At 33.4% G+C, this 20,060-nt stretch overlaps 1 protein-coding gene and 1 long non-coding RNA gene across 3 annotated transcripts; one reads left to right on the top strand and one right to left on the bottom strand.

Annotated features, from left to right (window-relative positions):
- Positions 1–68: 68 nt before the first annotated feature.
- LOC138124695 (uncharacterized) lies at positions 69–18,149 on the bottom strand. Of its 2 annotated transcripts, XM_069039844.1 has the most exons (3): positions 16,718–18,149; positions 16,235–16,654; positions 69–453 (listed from the first exon to the last, which is right to left on the bottom strand). In XM_069039844.1, the coding sequence occupies exons 2-3, from the start codon at positions 16,596–16,598 to the stop codon at positions 275–277; spliced, it is 543 nt and encodes a 180-aa protein (XP_068895945.1). In that variant the 5' UTR covers positions 16,599–16,654; positions 16,718–18,149; the 3' UTR covers positions 69–274. The 2 variants fall into 2 exon arrangements, with proteins under 2 accessions (XP_068895945.1, XP_068895946.1); XM_069039845.1 differs by lacking the exons at positions 16,235–16,654; positions 16,718–18,149 and adding an exon at positions 545–3,477.
- Positions 10,663–13,771, top strand: LOC138124697 (uncharacterized). The gene is made up of 2 exons (XR_011157242.1): positions 10,663–13,145; positions 13,412–13,771. It is a non-coding gene; the product is annotated as an uncharacterized lncRNA (long non-coding RNA).
- Positions 18,150–20,060: the final 1,911 nt, after the last annotated feature.

The raw sequence follows: 20,060 nt of genomic DNA, 5'->3' as shown, positions 1-20,060 counted from the left end.
ATAATTTTGTCCGTGCCATCTCTTGACAGCGATGTGACATAAAATTTATTTGAATTAAGAGCGGTAAAAGTGTTTCAATGTATATTTTTTTAATATAAATCAATAGTGTAAAGTACAACAAAGTTTATAAAAATAATAAATTATGACTAATATCAAATTGCAATATATTTTACGGTAGGTAATGCAATATTAAACTATAAACAGGGATACTGAAGCTTTCTGGAGACACTGTGTAAACAAGTCTTATAAAGTAAACAGGAAGTAGCTATGTGAACTAGTCATTTTCCGCGTAGGGGTATTTGTGCATTAACTTTTTTATAAAAGTGCTTGTCTTTCCAAATTCATTGTCTAAGCTGAAGCCATATTGAGGGGAGGTCGTGTTGTCGTCGGCAGTAGAGGAGGAAGTGGAAAGTACTTCGTTTTCTCCGGCGCCCGTTATCTGTTGTTGCATTTCTGTAACAAATTCACAATTAAAACCAAATCGTCGATGAGGAGTAATGTTCTCGATGTCGTCCTCCAAGGGTTGTTAAGTTTGTGGTCTCACCTGCTATGATATTATCGCATTTGACTTGCGATTCGTGTTGCACTGGGTATTTGGGCAAATTCCTTTGACCGCCGTTCCACAAGAAAACGTAGTACAAAGAGAGCATAATTGCGGCTAATGAAACGAAAAACACATACGCGATGACCGTGAGAACCCTGACAAGTTTCTTTTTGTGTTTGGGTTCGTAGAGACGGTCCTTGGCTTCTTCTCCGGCCAGTTTAACACTCGTGTCCACTAGGTTATTATTTTTAATCCACTGCGCTTCGGTACAGTTGATACCATTTTTCATGGAGATTTTGTAGGACATTTTCGATTTTAAAATGACGAGAGCTTTAGTGAAAAATTTACACGCCACGCTGACGGATTGTGTTCAATTACTGGTTTTTATTAATAATGTACACTACAATGTGGTCTGGTTGTTGTAAGTTATTTCTATTCGTTTACGTTTATCCGGGTGGGAAAGTTTTTTAAAACAATCGATCATTTTATGTCGTTAAATTCGGTCGGCCGCAACGTATTTTCGAAATCGGGACACGGCTGTTGTGATTTTAGCATGTTTTACACCGGGTCAATCAATAGTTCCAGCTGTTTACAACAAGACACTACCGGGATGCCGACGCGCAGCCTCAGAGATTTTCAAAATTCTCTTTTACGTTAATTTACAAAGGGAGTAACGTTTCGACGGGATTGAAATGTTGTAGCTGTACATATTGACGTGATAGGTATGTGGAAGAATGTAATCGGGTTGCAACGTGTAGAGGAAGTTTTGATTTCAAGATTATTTTTACTCTTAAAGCAAGCTGGCTTAAAATAGGCGCATTTTTTGAAGCAAAGCAGAATTGTGGTGCCGGAAAAAGTCAACACGTCAACTTTCTAAAGATAGACGTCTTCAATTTTTTTATTTGGAAAATCGATTTTTTAATCACCCACCCAAAGCTCAGCCGTAATAAAATCTGCATAGGAAATGCAGCAGTAATCGAATATGCTTTAACCGGTACTTGAAGCTAAATTTAATTGTTTCGTGTTTAAAATAAGCTGGTTAAACTGGGGAAGTAGATTTAGGTCTTGATATTTCCTTTATGCGAAAATATTGGACGAGTTATTCGTCAAGACAGACTCTAATTCTCAGTTCTTTGATAGACGTCCTAAATGTGACATCCGTGGTTTTGTCCTCATACCGGAACACTTTTTTGATTAGATTTTTTATAGTACGTTTAAGTAACATAAAAAAAGAGAAGTCAGTTAAAAGCATTTGTAAATTTTGTAATCCATTTAATTGTGATTAGAAATTGTCTTATAATATATTTTTTATACTCCTATGTTTCAAACGCCCTTTATCGCATATGTTTCCATGACGCTAAGTAATTTTTTAAATACACCTTGACAAGCAATGACTTTGTGCGTTTTAGTCACGAGGTGAAGTTAGCAACGGGGTTTTTAGTCACGCTCTGGTTTTTTTAATAGCAAAAATCATGTGACATTCAAAATGAAGTTAGTTGTCACTTCTCAATTGACGTTTATCAAGTTCGAATTTTATGTTTAAATTAACGTTGAATAAAGTAGTTACGTGTTATATTTGCATTGTTCATTTGGTCGTAGAAAAAGTATAGTATTCAACTCGTTTTTTTAGACGCTAGTTTATTAAACACTCGCTCCGCTATACTCCGCTCGTGCCTAATAAAACTCGTGTCGTTTATAAATTTTGTTGTTATATTATTTTATGACGCAAGTTTTGTTTAAAATTATTATGAAGATGCGCGAAAGCGAGTTTATAAATTTTTAAATCCATTGCAAAGGAAAATATTCGTTGTCATTTCAAATTCGGAAATATTATGACATGAATAAGATACAATGTTATACATACCTAAGACGATATGAACACGAATCACAATGCTTCACATATTGACTTAAGAACAAAGGGAATGTTCTGGGAATACGAACAAATTGCTGTGCTTCGATATTCATTAATATTAAGTGAAACCTACTACGTGGAGAAGTTGCTAAATGTATTTCAAGAACAGAAGAATGAGCCTCTGGATGAAATTTGTTAGTCAATAGGCTGACAAAATTTGACTGTGTGGATGGGGTTTCTACCATGCAGGGCATGCAAGATAGAAAACGAAAATACATAACATAGGTACAGTGGCCGGCAAAAAAAGTTAGCCATCATCTAAATGTCAGTGTCATTAAAGCATTAATTACACATTTGGATTTTGACGTAGGTAACAGAAAAGTGATGGCTAGTTTTTATTCCGGACACTTTGAAGTTTTTCTTGTGACATCAAAAAAGCAGGGAAATGCCGGAAATGGCATTATCGAGTCAAAAGTTGGGATATATCAAGATCGCCTTGGATATATTCAATAAAGTAAAGGCCAGTTCACACATATTTGTCAGTTAAATGTCAGTTGTGGCCAAGATTCCATGTCCGCAATTGTACTTCAATATTTGCAACGTTGGTCCTGCTATTTTTTCTAACAGAAAAATCATCCAAAACAACTATAAGTGAATGTTATGTAAACATTTAACATTGCCTTTTTAATGCACGTTTTCTCTTTTTTTGAAACGAGTAATTTTATCACCACTTTTTCCACTGTTTAATTTGTCATCATCATTATGTTTCATCGGCTTTGTTATGAGCGAGTGTGAAAATAAAAGATACATTTTTAAACTCATATTGCGTCCTAAGTTCCGGAATTTTTGGAACATTTCTTTCACTAACCTTTTGCAATTCCGGCTTTTATTATTGTCAAGAAAATATTTAGTATGTAACAGTTTTAAATGCTGTCGGTGCTTTTTTTTTCAATCTGGGAATGTATTACAAAGGTATCGAAAACACATACCTTGTTTGTCCAAAGCTTTTGCAAGTTATTTCTCATCAAGTTTCATGTGACGTACACAACAAAATTTTTTCCGGGTCTCATAATTTGGGATTAGGTCATTTTTTCTTCTAGGTCATTCCTTTTCGGGCAACAATATGATTGTATACATACATACATACCTACATACATGCATGTATACCTAAACAATATTTATTTCTTCAATTCCATGGAGGAGACCATAAAATAGGACAGTTTTTCTCAATGAATTTTTCAGGAAAGTTATGATTTAACTACTCTGATTGTATTATTTGGAGGTACAGACCATCGTGCGAATACTATATAAAGTTCTCGTCGAAAAATAGTCAATTTTGATTTAAATTGTAAATCATTTGACAATAGGAGAGAAAATACCATAAATAATTCCATTAGGTATACCCTCTAATTTTATTGCCCCTTTGTTGTGCAGTACCGACTCAAAGAAGGGCAAACATCTGGTAAACTAACAACCCCTCCTTATTTATGGTAGTTATAAGACAATTTGCTCTCCTATTGTAAAATGATTTACAATTTAAGTCAAAATTGACTATTTTTCGACGAGGACTTTACCTCTGCTACTTACCACGTTGCGCTGTCAGAGTGTCAGGAGGACGTTTTCCAGACCGTCTACTGTGCTGGTCAAAAAATTCTGGTAGTTCTCATCAATTAATCGTTGAGATGAAACATGAAGTCCAACTAAATTTTCACGGGCGACTCTAATCCAAACATTTATTGAAAACTTTTCTTGAAATGTTCCTCTCCAACCACGAGCGGGCTAAGGCAGCCACTGTTTATTAATAATTACACACACCCTTTTACCTTCACCACAGATAGCACACTGACATAATTAGGTACCTAACTAAAATAATTCAAATTAAACAAAACTGACCAGCTCAACACATGTTTTGCCGTGTGCTGCTAATAACAGCCAATTCATTAGATTTGGAACAATTAAAAAAAATGTCTTTGGACAAAGAATTTTTTTCGTATTTTTTCAGAGGCCTATAATTAATTAAATTGTACGCTTGTATCCCAACACTACAAAAGGCACCAGAATACATTAACTAGAGCATCATTTCACCATTTCAGGGCGAAAATGTTACTGCTTAAAGGATATATGTATTTCAAAATTTATGTGCGCTAGGTACTACTTTCTCGACGTAGAATTTAGTGATTTTTATGTCAACCAATCTCTCGCTGGGCAAGTTATACCGCCATAAGATCGACGTTTTTGATGATACATTAGAAACAGAAAAAAAATAGACGTGGAGTAGAATTTGAAATATCGCGACACCACACACATTTTTAATTTCAAAGAGGATTCAAAATGGGTTTATTTTGTAAATTAATCAATTGAAAACTGATTTTCAGGAGATGAGGGATTTCTAGCCCAAAAATATGTTTATTATATACAGGGTGAGCAACAATAACTGTTTCAGTTGGCAATAACAAATTTTACATGAAATTTTCAAGACTGAATTGTATCTATTTCGGTTTGTTTTATTGACATTATTGACAGCTGACATACTTTCAAATTTAAACGTCTTAGGGCCGGTTTCACCAACGCCAATTAAAGTTAACTGTAGGTTAAAATGCTTCGTTACCGTTTCGTTACTTTAGTTACCTATTGTTATAACAATGTTTTCGTATATTTTAATCTGTAGTTAAATTTAACTCAGGTTGGTGAAACCGGCCCTTAGTTTGTGTAACTTTTATTAATATCATGGTTTTCTCCTTGGAACATGACATAAAAGTCACCAAAAGTCACCAGAATTTATTACCAACTCAATCAGTAATTGTTGCTCACATGGTATGTTAAATCTGCTCGTATAAGCAATTTGTAGGTTATAAAAATATCTATGGGGCTAGGTCCCAAATTGTTGAAAAAAAAAAAAAGATTAACACAGTAACCAACAAGTATGTGTACTTTTGCTAAAAACCGCTTTTGTGTTTTAATAAATAATTCGAATTTTTTTCTTTTTATTTTCAATACCATGCGCTAAAAGTTTTGACTATTAACTATTGAAGACATTGAATATAAAATGTTTTCACCGACAAGACGTCTTTAACGTCATTTTGCAAATTTTTCTAAAAGTACTTGCTTTCCATTAGTCTTCACCATCAAATTATTTATGTTAAAAAAAGTCTCGGAAAAAACCTCTGTCTATAGTGTCTATGCAATTATCTGGGACAAGAGAATTTCAATATTGGTGAAATAATGAAACTTATTGTATTTTTTATTCTTATTATCGTTATGATAGCGTTTAGATAGTGAGTATGTATTCTGATCCGAAATTATTAGTCCTTTACCAAGCTAAAAGTACTGTTAAAAAAATCAATTTTGCTTTTAACCGCCGCCTGTCCCCCAACATTTTAAAATGTTATATGGTGGGTATCTGTCTTATTAGGAATTTTTTGGTCATACTCAAACAAGACCTTGCTTAACGTAGGCGTAGATGATATTTATATTACACTCCTGGACAAAAAAATCCGGACACTAGAATTTTTAAATTTATGTATTAATTAATTTAAGATTTAAGAAAGTAAAGAATAATATTACAATCATGATAACAAAGAACTTTTATTTATAACAAGACAGAGGTGAAAATTAACTAAAACAGGTAACAAACAAGAAAAGTAACATTTTTGAAAAAATTAACAAAAAACCAATTATTTAAACAAACATAAGCGTCAGTTTTATAAAATTTCAACCTAATGTTAGTAACCTCCCTTTCGGGGAAGTTTTTCGATATGCGTAGGTATTGTTACATTTTAAAAAATGCAAGTCGTCTCGATCATCTGATCACGGTGCCCACGACTCGCGGCGAGTCCGTTTTCCGCCGAATATAATAAAAATCCGAATTGAAAGGGGCGAAACTATAAAACAGAGGAACGAGTAGGAGGAGGGGGCTTGGCTTTTGGGTCTTTGGTCTTGGTTGGAGGTACGGGACTGTGAAAGGGTGAGTGGTTGAACAGCGAGAAAAGGGTGTGGAGACGTCGAGGGTCCGAAGAGGCTGGAAGAAGAGTCCAGGAAGTCCAAACCCAGACGCCGAAGAGCTGATTTACGGATCCCCGACGGAAGGTTCTCGGAGCTTCTAACAGATGACTAGCCGGAACAATTGATGTCCCGAAGTACGGATGATGTTAAAAAATGTTCATGCGTTCATTTCTAGACCATTTTCTGCCCAATCCTGGTCTTCTATTGTATTGTCCAGTCTGATGGTACCTTGCAAGGGTGTCATGAACACTACTTTTAGCAATATTCAACAAATTTGCAATGTACTATACACTGCGGCCATCTTTATTCAATGCCCCCACTTTTGCAATGATTTTGGATCTCATTTCCGCACAATTTAAACAAAATGTCTACAATAATCTGAATTTCATCAAAATAAACGTGACGTGAAACACAAAAAAATACATTGCTGCAAAACGACAGAAAGTGCCACTTTCTGCAAAACTCATAATTGTTCTTGTCCAAAAGGACTTAGATACCTACATTTAAAAACAATCGACTTGTGTAGAGTTAATTAAAGAATTGGAAGAAATGTGTACGTACAGTCGTTGACCAATATAAAATAGGACAAAGTGTTACCTTAGACAGTTTCACAATTCAAAGATTTGTGTAGTGTACCTGAGACGTATGTGTCTCAGATTACAACTTGATTTGACTTGACAATTGATTTACAAAAAGTTAGGTTGTGTTTTTTCACTTGTCATCTCGTCACTGTCACTATGTTCAATTGAATGATTGTGAGTTTTTGAAATATAGTCGAATGATGACACTTATCAGACTTATTTTTTTATTTTTGACACTTTGTTTCCTAAGAGATGGATTTCGCAAAAATATCGAATTACACAATCGAAATTTACTTTGTCCTATTTTATTTTGGTCAACGACTGTACCTCGCTTCTATTGAAAGGTAAATTTAAAAAAATCACATTTTTTCTAGAACTGTCAAAAAAACGTGACATTTTTTGCATCGTTATCAAGTCGCGCAAAGTTTCTCATTTTTTCACGTGTTAAAAAATAGATTTTTTTTTTCACGTGTTAAAAAAACGATTTTTTTTCACGTGTGAAAAAATGTGATCTTCATTTGCACATTTCCTGAGTTACAATGACTTGATACTTTGATTTTCTTCATCTAATTTGCCTTCAAAAATCAAATTCTTTTTTTGACGGTTGTACAAAAAATAGTGTTTGTATTTTGTGGCAAAATTCGTGTTATGTTGGCGCACTTCGTACAAAAATAACTAAGTATTTTAAGTGTCCGGATTTTTTGTCCAGGAGTGTATTTTTACTGGAAATAACAAATGCTTTCTTTTTTAATTGAGGCAATAAGCTAACGAGTGATCATATAAATCTGTGATCACGCAGGGTGAGGTTTTCTTTCTCTTTTCTGAACGTAGTAACGTCTTTTTAGTTGACAAGCTCTTCAGATGCATAAGCTCATTTTGATCATACCTTCATTTTTTGTGATAAATGAGAAATTGACGTTTTCGGCTCATTTCATATAACTTCCTTGACTGTTTAAACGGTTTCTGAAATTTGTATCTGTTTTGATGATCGTCCACTTTCACTCTTTCGCTCCACACTTATTGTTTCACGAAAAATTTTATATCTGATGGAGCTATGCCATACGTTAACGCAACCAAAGCAAGAACCAAGCCTTTTGACCTCACATTTTTTGCACACACATTATTTAACACCAAGAGTAGTATTTTCGATGTTAAAAATTGCTTTTTAAGTTAGTCATACAAAATATTAGGCGAAATCAGATCTAAAGTGTATTTTGAGTAATTTATTAAGATTGATTGACACTTTGTGACATGTAGGAGGCACATTTATCCCAAAAAAGTTATGAATAATGAAAAAAAAAATTTACTGGATATGAGAGTATATCAGTATATGAAGTTTTTGGAGTGAATTGAATTTAATTACCCAAAATCCTTACAAAATTTCTCTTTGAGATTCGTTGAAAATAACAATGTTTAAAATTACGATTAAACGAGAATTCGTTGATGTTAAAAATGTTTAAAGCTCGTTAGTTTTGATAAAGGGAATAAAGCAGAGAGATCAGTCTGCTGAGCACATTTTTACGATTTAGGTTGTTTGCTGGCTCAGATCTGCCACCCGTCTTCGCCCTCCTATCATGTACTATCCACTAACGTCCGATTCAGTTTTTTGGTTAGTCAGCTGGATATGTGGGTGGAAAAATCAATTTTTTCTATAATTGATTCAAAAAATTGAAATTCACGCATAGTTATCTGTGCCTGAAGTGGGTCATTTTCTGACGTGTATTTTTTTTGCATTGTTAGTAAGATCGAAACCATAGAAACCATACAAAACAGTGTGTGAAATGCAATTTCACGCATACGACTATTTCTGTTTTTCATTTCACGCACTGTTTTTTATTAGTTACCTAGCAACATGGTCCTTCAAAAATTTGAATTTTTAATTTCAATTTTTTGAATCAATTATAGAAAAAATATTGTTTATATTTCGTGCGCGAAGATGTTTTTGTGCATTCAAAGGCTTATACTGCCTCGACCTTCGTCTCGGCGTAAAAGACCTTTTCATGCACAAAAAACACTCTCTTCGCGCACTTAATATAAAAATGACTATTTTGTTGTAGAATTTTGTAACTTGTTTGAAAATTAATGTAATTGTTATAAAATGTATATGTTAAAGAACGGAGAACCGATTCTTCTGGGATTTTTCGTATTAGAGCTCTTTAATTACTATAATTTGCTGGTAAACTTTCCTTTCGGTAGAAGAATATTTCAGCTTCAAAATGTTTGATACATAGGTACATTGTATTTTATACCTGTATGTGCTGTAAGTATTGAATTGAGGTCAAGGACCACTTATGAGGGTTTGTAATATTTTTATTGTGTTATGTAGAGTGTATCGCGCGTATGTGTGTCAGCCAGATCAAACAATGGGTTTATGCCCTGTGTATACCTAATTTCTCAAAGTAGATAAATAACATTAATATCACAAATTATCACAATGATTGTTTTAGTTAATTTTAAGGCCTCCTATTATATTAAAGAAAAGATTTTTGTTTCCAAGTTGCTGGACAATTCTCCTGTCGCCATGTGCAAAGGTGTCGTGTTAAGTAGAGTTGACTGAAATAAAAAATGCCGTTAATTGATGTAAAGCATAATAATAACCTATTCTGACTTCTGCGTAGAACACCAAACAAAATTTAGTAGATATTTCATCTTGAGTGAAAACTGCGTCTAAAAATAATAATCATTCAATAGTTATCGACATCCCGTCGATGTTTGTTTGCTTATTATCCGCACATAAACAGACAACAGTTTGTCATGTTTGAGACAATTATATGAAGATCGTTAACTTGAGAACGTAAGCACAGAATTCTTGAAATATAGTTGAAATGAAAGACGACTTTATTTTAATTTAGTACTTGCCTCTGTTTAGCATTTGGCAAAATCACGGTTAAATATTTTTATCTACGGTTGCTTGGATAAGTCGTTATTACCACACTCATTTACAGTCATTTGAGTTGCGTAATGTAGTTCATTACCGCACTGGTTTCATTACGTAACGCATTTTTATTTAGAAGCAAACAGACAAAATTTATTGAAATACAACAATACAAAAGAAAAGCTAGGTACTTATTGTAAATACATAACACAGTCCTTGCATTTTGTTCGCCCAGTACCTAGCCGGCATCGACTTCGTTTCGGTCTTCAATCTCTGGGCTTGGCACAAAAAGACTCACTTCCACTTTTAATGATATCATCTACTACTCTCTTTTGGATTACTCACACAAGAGACCACTTTGTAATACACGTCATACTGGAAAAACGACGCAAACTGCAGTGACACCTCCAGAAACGCTCGTCTCTTGCACTCCAGGTCGTCCTCGAAACAGAATCACACACGTTTCCATTCCAGGTTCTGGTACTTTTCTCACTTGACGTCGGGGTAACCCCAATGTACATTTTTCGAAGTCACTTCACTTTCGAGAGGCGCGATAAGACCTAAACGACCCGGTTCTCAATTATGAAAAATTTAAAACAACGCGTTGTTTACAAACAGAATTAGCTGGTTGTCCTGGTATTGAGCAAATTGTTTCAATCTTGTTGCTTTGATTTTGAATTAAAACGATTGAAACTGACATTTAACAATTATCAAAATATATTTTTGTAAATGTCAAATTTGACGTTTTTGCCAAAAATTGATTTTTTTAATTAATAATTCGCAGCCGTAGATAAATAACTATTATAGTAGGTAATTTTGAAATAGTAAAGTTAATTTTTTATGCTAAAAAGATTATCGGTGTTTTAGCAGTAATGTTGTTTTTGTAATTGTAATGTCTATCCAAGAAGTATTTACAAAATATGGTAGAGATTTCTTAGGTGAAGAACAGTGTGTTCCTTCTTTGGAACATAATTTAGGATTATTCAAGGAAAAAAATTTGAGGAAATTTAAATTTCTTCTGTGAAACTAATCTTAGGGAAGTAAAAAGGAGATCCGTTCAATTGTGTGTAAGTGTTGAAGTCGTAGGGTAAATAAGATTATTTGTCGCTTTATGAAATATTCGATTGTAAAAATTCGAAAACAGTAGATCCTTGTTATTTTTTTCACATGTGGGTAACAAGAAGGAATTGTAGTAAACTACAATGTTTGTACAACTAATCTTGATATTTTTGACAACGTAACCATAACATCCAAAAGTCAACAGTCAGTCATTTTGAAAATAATGTAGTATTATAATATGTATGTATAGTAATTTACGTTATAAGTCCGGTAGGTTACTTGTAACAGTACGAGTTCTTTTAGAGACACTTTGTAGTCTTTTAAAGAATTATACATTTTGTGGATACAAAACTTACATGTTTTTAAATTTTGAACTCACGCATAAGTTGTTAAAATTTCTTCCTAAAGCGTGTTCTCGTTAGGTCGTAGAAAAATATTTTTACTAGGGAGTGCCGTAATTTTGTCCCGGAAAACCAATCTCCTAATCACACAAATGTGTCTAGTGTGATCCGACAGTCAACAATTATAAGTAAGTTGAAGCTGTTTCAAAATTTTTGTGAAGTACCTAACTACTAGTAAGGCCCCTTCAGCACACATCATTTTTTTAAAGATCCTACCTTGTTTTTAAAGCATATTAAAAAGCCTTCGGAATCACCCAGTTTTTTTATTGGGCCACTTCAGCACAGATATGAATACGATTTCGGCCAAGCAAATTCACCTTTGAAAACACTTAAAATTCGCCTTTTTGCCTTGTTTTTTGTTGGGCTATTCAGTACAAAAATGAATACGGTTTCGTCCAAACAAATTCCGACAAGTCCTCATGAGCGAAGCGAATACACAGCCCTGTTTTTAAGGTATATTTAAAAATTAACATTTTTCCAAAATTTTGCCTTAATTTTAAAAGTATATTTAAAAAGCAGATATTTTAAGGATTCTGTCCTATTTTTATAAGGTAGAAGGGATGCTATACAAACTCATGTAGATAACGATTTTAAAGGGTGAACACCCTGTTTCTGTGAAATTGATGTAAAAACTGTATTTATAATGAATATGATTTTATGCGATTTTGCTCTGGTTTTTAAGGATTTTGGCGTTTTTAAGATAGTTTTTTAAAAAGTAACATTTTCAAAGACTGCCCCGTTTTTAAAAATTTTTGATGTATATTTGAAAAAGTAAGTTATTTCATTACCTACCAGCTAATAAATTAGGTTTTTCTTTTAGATTTAGAAAGGAATTATTTGATAATTCAACAGTCATGGACGTAAAAAAAGTCAATTAAATGGAAGTAGAATTATCTAAAAATTAAGAAAAAATAGTTACAGATGCCTGAAAAAAATAATTGAATGGAGAACAAGCAGTTCACTAGAGTGTGTCAGAAAAGGGCTAACGCTCTGTATACCAATGTTGTTTTGTTGTCAGATAATTAATTTTACTTAGCATGTCGGTAAATTAACAAAACTATCTTTTCAAGTAACTTATTAAGTGGTTTTTAAACAAACATTAAAATGTAAAATGCCCGTTAAAAAAACAGAGCAGCCTTTGAAAAACAAATCGTATGTCGTTGCTAGTTCTCCGCATAAGATTTAGGTAGTTTTATTACAGCATTATTCTGTCTATAAGTAAAAATTAAATAAGAAACGTTCTGCTTTATAAAGATCAACTTTTATCAACTTTTCATGAAATATTCTGCAGTAGTTGCAAATAGTTATTTAAGATATAAGTGTAAAAAGTTATCCTTTATTGCACGAACGGGTTTAAAATACGACCGAGGTACGAGGGAGTATTTTAAAAGATGTGAGTGCAACAAAGGAACTTTTTACACGTATGTCTTACAACATTTTATCTACGATCGTGAGATCATCACACCGGTTTCAACATAAATTTGTATAAAATAATTCATTGGTTCAATATTTCATGAATAACCAAAGTCGTTTGAGAACCACGTCGTTTAGCAACCTAAACAATGTTTCCAACAAATTCGATTGTTGTATTCTGACAGTTCTGTGCCATAAAAGCGAAAAATCGTGCTCTAAAACTTTTAGAGAACGATTCCGTCAGTTTCTCTAAACGTCAACTTTGACAACGATTTTTAGTGCAAAAAGTGCCTACTTTTTACGCGATCGTAGATAAAAATAATAAAGTAGTTCCAATATATCTCACAATCTATCAAACAACTTGGTTTTCAAAGCCGACTCTGTTCTTTTCATTTTGAATCACTTGATATTTTGTTGGGTAATGTTGACTCAAGTTGCAAAAAACCAATTTGGATTTGCAACAGCAATTTTATGGCATTAGTCGTTTGAAATTACTTTAAAACTGTACTTATATGGAAAATATTCAATCCAAACTATGATTTTCTGGCCTTTTTGTGCCTTTATTTGGTTTAAAAATATTGAAAAAATGCTGTTGCAAATGACAAGTGGTTTTTTGCAACTTGAGTCGACTTTATGTGTTGTTGGATAGTTTTTTTGTATTTTATATGAATTCTCATTTTTTAGGTTTTCCTCCAAAAGTTTCTGCAATTGGAAAAAATGAAGTTGAATAATAAACAACGTGCAAAATTAAATAGTTTCAAGGAACGCCTCGAGGGCCACTTAGATCGGGAGATCAGTTCAATTACAACCATCAGAAATAAATTGGCCCATCCTAGATCCGCCAACGACTTAGCTACGAGGCTTCGTAAAATTTCATCAAATGAGCATTTTACAAATTTTCTTAATAAGAAGCAAAAAAGTGCCATGAATAGCTTAAAATCCGCCCTGGAGGCGTATTCTAAATTATGAGATTATTGTTGTTGTTCACTAAATTATAAACAAAAAATGGAGGCGTATACTAATATGTAGTTATTGTTACATTATTATTATTGTTATTTATAAAAATGCCAGAAAAAAAAATTGAAAAAAAAATAAAAAATTCTGTTCTATTCTACTCTTCATTATTTTGCAAAAATCCTTGGTTCGATAGATCCATACACGTTCTTTCCACCATTCTAACGGGTTTTCAGTTCTTTTCAATACTATTTCTGACACATATTTGTTCGACAATCTCTGCAGCGGCTGCATTTTCTTTACTGAATTAAGTTGGCAATTTTTCTTTGTGTTAAGGAAAATTTATTTTTGAAGCCAACATTATCACTAATCTATCATTTTTACTTCTTCGAAGGAATTGTTAGGTATTTGAACATCCTCATCTTTAAATGAAGGAAAAATGCCCATAGCGAAAATATTATTGTGTTCAATGTTTATAACTCGTTTGCTTATTTATTAATCTAATAACTTATATTAGAGACATACCTATAAACGGTATAAGCTGTCGTGAAAAAGGAGATGCTGTAAGAATAGATCGGATTGTAGCATTTGTAGTCGGAATGAAAACGGGGAATGTTTTGCACTTATTTTTATTAATTCTGTAAATATTCTGAATCCAAGATTTATCATGAAGGCATAGTCGAATATTGGGGTATTACAGATAAAGCTTTCAGAATCGATGTAGACAAAGAAGACAAAGTATTATGGAAAAATTTAAACTTGGGGGGGTTGAATGGTAATGAAAAAATAAGCACAAATTATGATTTTTGGAAAATTTGATGTCTTTTTTATTACACCGGCATCAGAATCGCCGTTTTAAGCACGCCTGAGCGTGCGAAAACAGGCGATTCAAGCACGCCGAGCTTTAAAGGTTGCTTAGGTAACAACAAATTCACCTACATTTTGAACAATGATAAATAGACATTGATACACGATCTATGATAACAACAATTGACCATTTCTATATCAACGATTAATGACACAGATTACCTCAGAAAAGGTTATTCAATTTACTTTTTTTGCTATGATTTTCAGATTGTAGTGCAGGTATAATAAAAAATAGCGTATGATACACGTTTATAAGGGCCTTTAAAGCACTTGCGACGTTAAAAGCACTCCGCTACGCGTCGTGCTCTTAAACTCGTCGCGCGTGCTTTAAAGGCTTCCTTATAAACTTGTATCATAATATACTATTTCGGTTGTTTACTTTTGGGAAATTATATAAATTTTTAGGATTCTGCCTAGATTTTTAAGACGTCAAATATCGTAGTACCCTCCTTGATTTAGTGTTGTTTTTACTTTTTTTTTGCATGCGCCAAATGGCTTGGTCCAGAAATAAAAAGCCATTTTGGGGTGTGTAAAAACAACGTATTTTGTTAGTTTTTTAGGGCGTTCTTGAGGTAATTTTCCATTATTTTGGGAGATTTTAACGGTTTTTTCGTGTGCCTAATTTTTGGTGGTCTACACATATTTGGGAACTTTTGAGGTGGATAAAAATTAATGATTTTTGAGAGGTTTTGGGCCCTTTTCGGTTGTTTGCTTTTGGACAAACAGCTAAATTTGTAAGATTTTGCCTTGTTTTTTAAGACGCCAAATGTCCTGGTCCACAAGTAACATTTTATATACTACTCATTAAAAAAAGGAATTTTCATAACTCTTCTTGTTTCAATGTTAACTTATCACCATTTTTAAAAATTATTATTGGGTGTCGAATGTGGTTTACGTAAAACTGCATTTCATTGTGAAACCATAAATTCATTAGCATATGGGAAATTTGTTTATTAATTTTGCAATATTGTCACTAAAGGTGAACCACTACATTTCAGTGATAATTTAGAAATGCCGTTTTAGTGAGTACTGTTGTAATTATGTTTAATTAGCTGTTTAATCAGTTTTCAACAAATCGATCCTATCCGTGCGTTGATAAGAACTTTTCCGCAAATTGATAGCATTTAATGTTTCTTGTTATAAAACTGGTAAATCACAACATGCGTATTTTATAAAAACAAAATATCTGTTCAATCCAAAAGTTTATAATCCAAACGATTAACGTATGTAATAATTAATTTACTTCAGTGGTTTAAAACATTAAAGTATAAGCCACAGTTCTATTTTTATATTCTTAAAATGGCAGAATAATGCAATTTTTACTGCGTTGTAAGTTTTTGCCATGAAAATTTTACATAAGCCTAATCCATTTGATATTATGTTGTTGCATAAATGTCTAATGCTCAAAGTGGGTAGGTGTATGGTTTCCTAGAGTTGCTATTTTTATTGATAAAGGAATAAGAAATCAATAAAGCCAATAATTCCAATTACCGCACTTAACCGTATTAAATTACTCCACCGCCGTTTTGTGAAAAACACGATCTTCATCAAATTAATTAATTTCTACCGAAAATTTTATTACAATTGAATTACATTCTCAGTCCTTTTTATATGTGAGTGAAATCTTGATTGGCTCTGATTTTAACCATTTTGTTCACGTCTTACTCGACATTAATTCTTAAGTACCTCTTTGAGGAAGTCCCTGTGTAACGTAATCGGACTCAGAAGATGTGACATTATCTTCTTCCATAGTGTAGGAGGAAGACGCGACGCTTATGACAGGCGATGCGACGCTCAAGGAAAACGACACATCACTTGCGGAAGGCGCAACTTCATTATGTGGTGCTGTGTAAGTTTTCTGTTCGTTCCACATGAAGATGTAATAAATTGATAAAAGTATAGCTGCCATAGACACGCTGAGTATGTAAGCAAGCACGGTGAGTACACGAATGACCTTAGGTTTGGGTTTTGGTTCGAAAAGTGCATTGTCCTTTGGATTTCCGGGCGAGTCCGGTGAGTTGTCGGCATTTATGTCTTCCTCCGATGACATTTCCTGGCGACGTTTCTACCGCAGATGTTTGCCCGATTCTACCATCTCTTCAACACCTTTTGACAATCGAAGGCACGATTAAATCATTAAATATGTAAAATTCCGAAATTTCAACTTACTTTAGTCAAGCATTACGAAACTTTTGCACATGGTTTGTCCGGTGTTTTTCTTCAACCTTCTTTAAAACTTTAAGAATACTTATTTATTATGTTTTGCAATACAGAAAACATTTCATTTAACGCAACAAAGACTACAGAATTTTTGGTGAGTTTCTCAACATTCTTACACGGATGCACACTGGTTATTATGTTATCTAAAGCGCCGCGACGACCGTGAATGTTACACAAACAAATATTGGAGGAGAGCGTCATGTTTTTAATGTAAATTACACATGCGCAAAATATCTTTTTCAAATATCATTTTCAGATAACTGAAATTTATGAGAATACTGATAATAGATCAAGTTTCTAATTAATTGTTTAGCTTGTAACTGCCGCAATCATTTTAATTGTCCCAGAATTTATAATTCATAAAAATATTTTCAACGTAGTAGAAATTGAAATTAATTTTTGTTTACTTTATGTATGAGTGTTTATGTTCAGTTCCCTCGTGAGCTATAAATATTTTATTGAGCTTGTTGCAAAAATGGGTAAAAAAACTATTTTTTCCTCTGGTTAAATGTTGTGGCATACTCTTAACTCTCAAAGCTATTAAGTAGTCAACTTTAATAACATCGCTAAGGAATTTTAATGTACGTTTAATACCGAAATTTTATTTTATTTTTGTCGTAAAGAATTAGTAATTAATATAAATTAGTATAATGACTGTGAATTTTAGAATGTTGCGAATCCAAGAGTTTCGAATTCTTTGTGTTTGCGTGAGCTCAAGAATTTTCCCCGCTGCATTGCGGTTGTATATTTAGATTTAATTTAATAAAATTTAAATTTAGCTTTACACGTAGATTCTGACTTTTTTTGGAAATGGTCGAAAAACTTATACGAAATGTAATTTTTGTTACCTATCTGCTAAACTAAAGAAAATAAAATAAGTAATTTCTGCGTTGTTTTTGTTAACAGTATCGCTTCCATGAACAACTAAATCATTCACTTTTCATGATTTGGAACTGATAAGATTATGGCAATGATTGTAGACGTTCATAATCCTGGAAAGATATCTTATCAAAATTTAATAAAAAATGTTTCATATTAAATTGTACCATGAATCTACATAACTACATATTTAATAAGAAATACATCTAATTGTGATTTCTGATAAACCGTTTATGTACATAGTAAGACAGTAAAAAATAAGATATGTAGGTCTGTGTCGAATTAAAATATTTTTTTGTTCAACACTGTCAGAATTTGAGAATTTTCTCCTGCGTGAACGGATTTTGATAAATGTCACAACTTGTCAAAATGAAACGCCAAACTAATTTTAAAGATTTAAAGTAATTTTGAGCCTTTAAGGGGCTCGTTGAACAAAAAAACGTTGTATTCAACTCATTCGTGTGTAAATTGGGCCTTTTTTGGCACTCGTGGGCCTTTAAAACGCGAGTGAAACGCCCACTCATGCCAAAAAAGACCCAATTTACACACAAACACAAATCTCATGAAGAAAATGCTTGCGTAGGTGCTGATAATGAAACTAATCCCAAATGCCGCAACTGTAAGAACATTCGCATGTCGCAAAAATTAGATATTGACTGTAATCATGCAACATTTGAGCATGAGAAATGTTTTGCTTTCAAACTTGCCACGGCGAAGTTCAAAGAAAATCTGTTTGGCATCACAACTGAGCTGCCTGTGAGCAAAATTTCTGATGGACAGCACTCTGTGGCTGGTGATAGCTCTAATAAGTGACTAACTAATCTTTCTTCCAATCAGTGTGATAAAATAATTGACACTTTTTCAATATTTTATCAAAATGTACGTGGCCTTAACACCAAATTGGTGCAATTTTATAATGCTGTATCTGTTCTTGATGTTGACGTGGTTGCTGTGACGGAAACATGGTTAAAAGACGATGTATTATCTACCGAATTGTTTTCCTCTGATTATATTGTGTTCAGAAAGGATCGTAATTTTAGTAGAACTCATCAGTCCAGAGGTGGTGGCGTTGCTCTGGCTGTTAGATCTACATTGTCAGTGAAGCTGATGGATGTAGATTTAGCCTTTGATAATCTACCGGAAATTGATTTCATTTGTGTTAAGGTTCATAATGTCAACTCCACTATCTACATTTGTCTTGTATATATTCCTCCTGGTCTGACTTTGCATAGATATCATGAATTTTCTTATGCTTTCCTTTCCTTGCGGTTTCTGCATGGTTCTAAAATAATTTTCTTGGGTGATTTTAATGTCACTGAATACATTACCTTTTTGAATTTAGATCAACTTCGGGGTAATGCAGTTCCGATTTTTCATATTTTAAGTGAGTTATCTATTCAGCAGCATAACTCTATTACTAATGATAATGATCGGCTACTCGATTTGGTTCTGTCGAATTTACATTGTAGTGTGACCAGGGGTGAGGAGGGTCTTGTCCCTGAGGATCCTCATCATCCATCTCTTTTGGTATCCATTGACGTTAGAATCAAGATAAGGAAGTTCATTTATGGTGTTGATGATGGTGATAATTTTAATTTTAGGGCAATTGATATGGAGATGGTGCGTAACGAACTTCTTCTTATAGATTGGTCTTTTCTTGAGAGCTATGAGGATGTCGATTTGGCATGTCATGGTTTCTACAATAAGTTATTTGAGCTGTTTGACTTAATTGTTCCAAAGAAAAAAAAACGTAGGCATAATTATCCGCCTTGGTTTTCGTATGAGCTTATTAAGAAAATTAAGTTGAAACACAGAATATTGAAGAAATTTAGGGTATCTGGCAAACTGTGTGATCTGGAGAAATATAGAATGTTACGTCGAGATATTAAAGGTGATATTAAAAGGCAGTATGATCAATACGTTGCTAAAGCTGAGGCTGACATAAAGAGAGATCCTAATAAGTTCTGGCAGTTCGTCAAATTCAAACAGAACGGTACTGGTATTCCTCTTAATATGACTTTTTCTGGAGCGGAAGTTTCTGGCGCTGATGAGATTACGGGAGCTTTTGCTAATTATTTTGAGTCTGCTTATTGCGAAAAAGCTTCAGTCATAGAGTCATCTGTTGAAGAATGGAGTACATCTTGTAATTTCTTCTTAAATGCTGTTAACGAACAAGATGTTTTGAATGCAATATCCAAACTTAAGTTGAAATTCACAGCTGGTCCTGATATGATCCCATCATTTCTAATCCGTGAATGTGTTGAGGTTTTCGTTTCTCCTTTGGTAGTGATTTTCAACTTGTGTTTGAAGACTAATGCGTTTCCTGCAATTTGGAAAACTGCAAGGGTTGTGCCGGTTTTTAAGAAGGGTGATCGCAGTTGCATTGAAAATTATCGGCCTGTTTCGATCTGCA

The sequence above is a fragment of the Tenebrio molitor genome, chromosome 2, assembly GCF_963966145.1.
Source record: "Tenebrio molitor chromosome 2, icTenMoli1.1, whole genome shotgun sequence".
Lineage (NCBI taxonomy): Eukaryota > Metazoa > Arthropoda > Insecta > Coleoptera > Tenebrionidae > Tenebrio > Tenebrio molitor.
This window is presented reverse-complemented; position numbering and strand designations above follow the sequence as displayed.

Excerpts from the sequence above, each read along its gene's own strand:
- LOC138124695 (XM_069039844.1), bottom strand. The coding sequence starts at position 16,598 with ATGTCATCGGAGGAAGACATAAATGCCGACAACTCACCGGACTCGCCC. Across the intron at positions 454-16,234 it reads ACAGGGACTTCCTCAAAGAG|AAATGCAACAACAGATAACG; the intron begins GTACTTAAGAAT and ends AATTTGTTACAG.